Source organism: Sesamum indicum, linkage group LG4 (assembly GCF_026168435.1).
Source record: "Sesamum indicum cultivar Baizhima isolate 11 linkage group LG4, ASM2616843v1, whole genome shotgun sequence".
NCBI classification, from domain to species: domain Eukaryota; kingdom Viridiplantae; phylum Streptophyta; class Magnoliopsida; order Lamiales; family Pedaliaceae; genus Sesamum; species Sesamum indicum.
The window spans coordinates 14,122,233-14,129,476 of record NC_142660.1 but is presented as its reverse complement, the minus strand read 5'-3'; the positions used below and the strand labels follow the sequence as shown (position 1 = coordinate 14,129,476).

Here is a 7,244-nt window from a genome sequence, read left to right as displayed (position 1 = left end):
TTAAAGATATATTTTACGGCAACATTCATACCAAATTATTGTACATGTGGAAAATACATATGCAAAGATATAGACCTAATTACTATAAGCATGCTGAAAAGTATATGAATATTACAAGACTATTGCTAGATTAAGAACATTAATATATTGTTAATTAACCTTAATTTGTACATATATTAGGACAACCAATTTGTACAGGACTGTTAATTAACCTTGATTTTTATATAACTATATATATTATTTGATGATGTGTGTGGAAAATTTGCTTTCTTAATAATATTGACGCTTATGCATAGTACGGAATAATCTTTGTAACTTCATAAATAGTTGGTAAAAATGCATGTGCGATTGTAACTTCATAAATAGGTGGTAGAAATGACTAAAACATTTGTCATCACTTTTGACTGTGACAAATGATCTTTTTTATAGTGAAAAAAGTTAGTCTTTTACATGAATTACAGTTATTTACTATGATTTCTAGTTATAGTATTTAATATTTATATCCAATAGTAACTTTTTTCAAAAATGCAATGAGAACTCATACGAACAAAATTGAAAATTGATAATGAAAACAAAATCAAAGAGATACATTTATAATTCTGACCCAACAGGAGGGGGTAATCACAAATTACTCAAATAAAGCAAATGAAAGTCGTTAATTCAATCTTACTGATTGAGAGATTGTGAAATTTACTAGAAATTAAAGCAACCTCAATCTTACTAACGAGATAAGAAAGTTACATGCAATAATGTAATTTTAAATCTTATTCCCTTCATATTCTTCATCACCATCGCCAACAAATCTCTTCCAGAACCAATGCTCCTTCCAGATTTTCTCCATTTTTTCAATCGGCACATCCTTAGTCTCCGGCAGCAAGACGTAGACGAAACCCGACATCAACGCCACCCACACCGCGAAAAAGAAGAAAATTCTAGCCTTGAAATAGCATAGCATTGCTAGGAATGTCTGAGCAACGATGAAGGTAAAGAGAAAACTTGTGGCAACGTTTATACTTTGTGCAGCTGACCTTATTTCTAGTGGAAAAATTTCACTTGTAACTAGCCATCCCAATGGACCCCATGACAGTCCAAAACCAGCAAGGTATATGCAAATCAAGACTAGAAGTGAAATACTGTATCCCTGGCTCAATTGGCCTTGATCGCCTAATTTTGCTGCCATTATTCCTCCAATGATCATTAGTGGGACGAACATTTGAATTCCGCCTACATGGAATAAAGCCCTTCTGCCTACTTTGTCGACTATCAACAACGACAAGACGGTTGTGCACATCCCGGCTATTCCAGTGACCACGGAAGACAAAAGAGACGCGCTTACCCCAGAGCCAATTGTTCGAAATAGTAATGGAGCATAGAATGCGACAACGTTGATACCGGTTACTTGTTGGAAGAATGGAATAGCTATAGACATCACTAGTTGAGGCCTATATTTTCTTTGAAAAATTTTATTAAAATGGTGTTCCACGGTTTTGGAAGCATTGCTTGCTGCTACTAGATCGTCGAATTCTGCTTCGACATCATTGGTGCCTCGGATTTTCTGCAGCATTCTCTTGGCCTTTTCGTAATTGCCTTGCTGAACAAGACTATTGGGTGTCTCTGGAAGGAATGGTGCCGATATGGTCATAATTGAGGCAGGAACCGCAGACAATGCAAGTGAAACTCGCCATCCCCACCCTCCTTTGATTTTTTCTATGCCGTAGTTAAGGAGATAGGCTATCAGAATTCCACTGCCCAAACATACTTGGAAACCAGAGTTGAAAGCTCCTCTGTGTTGTGGGGGTGCCATTTCCGAGAGATATAAAGGGACTGACTGCAAGAAATTGAAGGAATGTGAACAACATCCATGCATGTCGACGCAATAATTTAAAATTTAACTCAAATCAGATTTGATCGGATTTGAATGAATAATACGACAAATATAATGCATTCGAAGTGTGTTTGGTGTAAAATTCAGGAAAAAGTGTAATTTATCACCCTGTAACACTAAAATCATTGCCTTCCAACGTATAAGTATGCATTGCTGATCATGACTCCAAAACAAATCCAATTAGCTCACACCAAAGTCTCGCATGACGACGACCAGATTGTAAATCAATATCATCACATTGTAAAAAAAAATTAAAAGCTTGTGGGAGTACTGAAAAATTCTCAAATTCTTCTATAAACAAACACCAAAAATAACTACCTATTTCAATAGAGTTATAAATATGATCATTACTTAAAATAATGACCCTGTTAAATAATTTGTAAATTAAGGGTGAGTATGATGATGAATCAAATCATAAAATCAAAATTAATTAACCAACAATAAATTGAATATTAAAATAATTAAAATATTGGAACCAACATAAAATAAGAAAGAATTTTGAAGTTCATTTTCAATAATATATTGCATTTTATATTTCAATTAATTTATACATGTCATGTGTATAGAATTCATAAATATATATTTAAAAGATATAATATACATTTGATATGTATATACTGAATAGAAAATACGAAATATAATATCATTTTGCACTAGATGATCTGAACAAGTATATACAAGATTTTAATTATTTATATAATAATATTCCATCCAACCCATAATAAAGACTGCTTTATGATCCAAATCAGAATATTAAACACGAGTTGAAATATTGAAAGTTATTTATATCTTTTATCATAACACAATTGAGAAAAATATTCAACAATAATGGTAAAATATATATTACAGTATCCCTTGATAAGTACATAAAAATATACATGAAATTATTAAATAAGGAGTAAAATTAAAAATTATATAATTTTTTTTGTTAGTATTAGTATTTTTCGTCTAGACCCTAATGAAATAGTATCAGGTATAGAGGAAGAATTTTTGAAAGGGTGTAAGTTATTTTCAAAACTTTTTTAAAGAAAAGTGTAATTTAGGCGGACCCAAATATAATTAAGGGGCAAAATCTTTTTTCGGTACCGTTAGAAAATGTTATTCTCATTTTTGGTACCATAATTGTCGCGAGTTTGGATTTTGGTATCATTAAACCCAAAAATAAACCTTTTGGTGTCACATAAAATCATGTGCAGCGCACATGACTTTTATGCTCCATTAACTGCCGTTAACCCTGCTATTTTGGAGGGAAAAGGCACGTGATGCTGAGACAAAAGGAGGAAAAATTGACATAAGTTAGGGCTTCCAGGATCTCAATTTCATTTCCCCTTCATTCTCTTTCCCCACTTAATTTTTTTTCTCATCTTTTGACCAACTTTAGCCACAAACTATAAGAACATTGTTTTTTAGGAGGTAACAACCGTTAACATCCACGTGCGAAGCACATGGCCTCTGCCGTTAACTTGAGACCAAAAAGGCGTATTTTTTAGTCTAATGGTACCATAACCCAAACCCGCAACAATTATGGTACCAAAAACGAAAATGACCCTTTTTAACAGGATCAAAAATTTCTTTTACCCAATAATTAAGCTCGAAAGTTAAAGAAAAATGAGTGTTTGAAAAGGAGTTAGATAATCCATATATATTGCCAAGTTACCTGGTTGGTAAAACCAAACCCTATTCCAAGCAGAAGACGACTAAATATCAGCATGTAGATGTTGCTCGCTGCGCCACCAAGCGCAGAACCGGCGACAAATGCAGTTCCACCAATAAGGATCGATGCTTTTCGTCCCAAGGCCCTCGTTATTGGGGAGGCAAAGAAAGTAGCAACAAGTCCAGATATCAAGAATGAGGAGGTGAAAAATGTCAGCAGTTGGCTATTGAATTTGCAGTAGTTGCTAGTCATAATTTCTTCATTCATCTTTCTGTAAATCTCCGGAAAGAATTTCTTCAAAAATGGTTCCATGGAGGCCACTCCACCTTCATACAAACGAATTAGATTGTAAACCTTAAAAAAACATGCATGCAATAATAGAACAACAGTGGGAAAAACTACCTGTTACTCCAGTACCATAACCAAAGATTAGTCCTCCAAGTGCTGCAACAATAGAAGACAGCACAACAAACCATGTAATCTTCCCATTATATTGCACAACTTCACCCATTGATTTCTCCTAGGTACAATGTATAGCAAGGGTGAGGAAGGTAGATGGCTTTTTTGAAAGGAATCAAAGGTTTGAGATTGATATGTAGCTTACTAACAACACTTCTATTTATAGAGTGTTGGAAAAATAACAAATGATAATTCATATAATTATTCTATAAAAAAAATTCGCATATAGTTAAATAATTATGTGCAGACATATAAAATTATATAGGCACATAATGGGAAAATTTCTTTTTCGATACCGTTAAAAAAGATCATTTTTATTTTTTGTGCCACAATTGTTGTGGGTTCGAATTTTAGTATCATTAAACAAAAAATAAGCATTTTCTGTCTAATAAAATCATGTGCGACACACATGAATGTTATGCTCCGTTAACTATCATTAACTCCATCATTTTGGAGGAAAAAGGCATATGATGCTGCGAAAAAGGAGGAAAAATTGACATAAGTTAGACTTACAATATCCCAATTTCATTTCCCCTTCATTTTCTTTCCCCACTTCATTTTTTTCTCATCTTTTGACCAACTTTAGCCACGAACTATAAGAACTTTTTGTTTTCTTTTTACAAAAATGAAAATATTAGAAAATTCTTATATCAATATATATAATAAATAGTTATAAAATTATAATTATTTTTATTTCAGATAATTTCTCGGATCAATTTTATTATTTTTAAATTTAAATTAATTATTTGATCTAAAATATATTAATTTTTGAGAATAAACTATTAAAATTAAATTTATTTTGAATAAAAGTATTAGATAAATTTTATTTTATTAAATAACAAATTAATTTTTAAATTATACTTATTTACTTTAGAGATAAATATTAGAAATAAAACTAAAATTTATTTCTTACTTTTTTGGTCAAAATTTACTAAAATATTTTTATAATAAATAATAATTTAATTTTAAAAATAATTAAAATATGATAGAATTTATTTAAATTAAATAATTATAAATTATAAACTATTTTATTATTTATATTAAAAATAAACTTTCTAAATTTTTTTTAATTTTTTAAAAATAAAATTTTATTTTTTATAATTTATGGTCAAAATTTATTAAAATTTTTTTTAAAAAAATAAAAAATTAATTTAAAAAAGTAATAGTTGCTAGATTTACCTGGAATGTAAATAATTTTAATTTAAAAATTAATTTAAGAAAATATATCTAATACTTTTATTCAAAAAATAAATTTTAATTTTTATAGTTTGTAATCAAATATTAATATATTTTCAGATAAAATAATAATTTAATTTCAAAAATAGTAAAAAAGATCTTAAAAATTATTTGAAATACAAATAATTATAATTTTAGAGCTATTTTATTATATATATTAAATAAAAATTTTCTAAATACTTTATTTTTATAAAAAATAAAAAAAATTATAATTTGTGTCAAAGTTGGTCAAAATATCTTTTTTCTTTTAATGGTACAAAAAAATATGTCTTTTTTTATTATTTTGGTATTATTAAACATGACTTTGGAAATTAAAGTCATGTGAGTGAGTAGGAGGTAACGACTGTTAAGACCCACGTGCGAGGCACATGGTCTCTGCCATTATCTTGGGACCAAAAAGACGTATTTTTGGGTTTAATAGTACCAAAACCCGCACCCACAATAATTGTGGTACTAAGAATGAAAATGACCTTTTTTAATGGGACCAAAAAAGAATATTTGCCAGGCACATAATTGTGAATCAAATTAACTTTAAGCAACGAACATATGTCGATCCACGTATCCGGATCGACTCGTCTTTCTCTCGTTGATATCAGATCACATCACGAATATCTTCATGACCCCCACCTTGGATCTTGTTCCAAATATTATGGAAATCATGAACACGCCTTACTCACCTCTGTAGATTACTACCAAAGTAACCCATTCATTTACATACCTCAAATGCAAGGAGTATATGGAGTCTATAGTGAATCCCAGTACATAATTGGAAGACTATCAACTTATCTTAGATAATGTTTATCCAAAGAAGTCCTTATTCCAACATGTATTTGGGAGACTCAAATTTCATCTCAAATATGGATGTATATTGGGTCATGGGTTTACTAACCCGATCCAGTATTCAACATAGAGCTTAGCATGCATGCAACAGTTCTATCTAATTCTAGAATCAATCTCATGATTACACCAATACCAATTATTTAAAGTATACGCGTTACGTGTATAAAGATTAATACATCACTTACTTTATCTAATGGAAAGATTTTATTATACTACAAGAAAATGGCTCAATAGCCACATAAAAATTGATGCTAAAATTAGCATCAAACTAATTAATAAGTGAAACTTTCGTTGTTGATTTAATTTTTATTTAATATATATTTTAAACAATATGTTGCTAAATTCATTAGCAAATAAATTTCTTGTAATAATATAGATTAACAACGAAAATTTTACTTGTTAATTAGTTCAATATCATTTCTTTTTTAATTATTACTATTGAATTATTTTCTTATAGTATTACAAAAATGACGTGTTTGTTTTGAATACTACCTAACTATCAAGAGGATTAGCTGCCAAGGGTATCTATCCAACAATGAAATCCTTTTAGATTCAACTTTAAACATGCTTCAACCTAGAATAGTTGGTGAGGAACATTATGAAACTAAGCAAAGAGTTAAGCAAACTTGACAACTTCCCCCTCTTGCCGCCTACCTACTTGTGTTCTAGCTCGATTGGAGGTTAAAACTGTGGTCCGGCTGAAAAAGATATAATATGACTGATGTATACTTAGAAAACAGTGACTAACCACAACAAATATTCGTACTTAAAAATTTTAAATCCGAATCAGGTTTGATTGAATTAAACTATCACAGAACAAATATATTATATTTGTTATGTGATTATTGATTACTTTCATAAATTATACACCAATCACACGATAAATATATTATACTTATCATATAATTGATTAAAGTCTGATTGAGCCAATCTGAATTAAAATTTCCCACAAAACAAGTGCTGTCGCTTGCACGTAGCCTCGTTGCTTTTAATATGTGGCCACTCTTCTATTGCTTTTTCTTTCTTTTTTTCTCCCCATACAAAAATTTGACAACTAACTTTACTACCTCAAATAATTGCATTAGTAGGCCCTCCGAAATATAAGAAATTAATCTGGAAATTCGGGCAAAATGGGAACCTCGCTGCTATAAAATTTGGACAGGAAAACTT

General features: G+C 30.1%; 1 protein-coding gene across 1 annotated transcript; it reads right to left on the bottom strand.

The window, feature by feature from the left end:
* Nucleotides 1-566: 566 nt before the first annotated feature.
* On the bottom strand, nucleotides 567-4,144 carry LOC105160739 (hexose carrier protein HEX6). The gene is made up of 3 exons (XM_011078218.3): nucleotides 3,942-4,144; nucleotides 3,543-3,865; nucleotides 567-1,828 (listed from the first exon to the last, which is right to left on the bottom strand). Exons 1-3 carry the CDS (start codon nucleotides 4,048-4,050, stop codon nucleotides 758-760), a joined length of 1,503 nt encoding a protein of 500 aa, XP_011076520.1. The 5' UTR covers nucleotides 4,051-4,144; the 3' UTR covers nucleotides 567-757.
* Nucleotides 4,145-7,244: the final 3,100 nt, after the last annotated feature.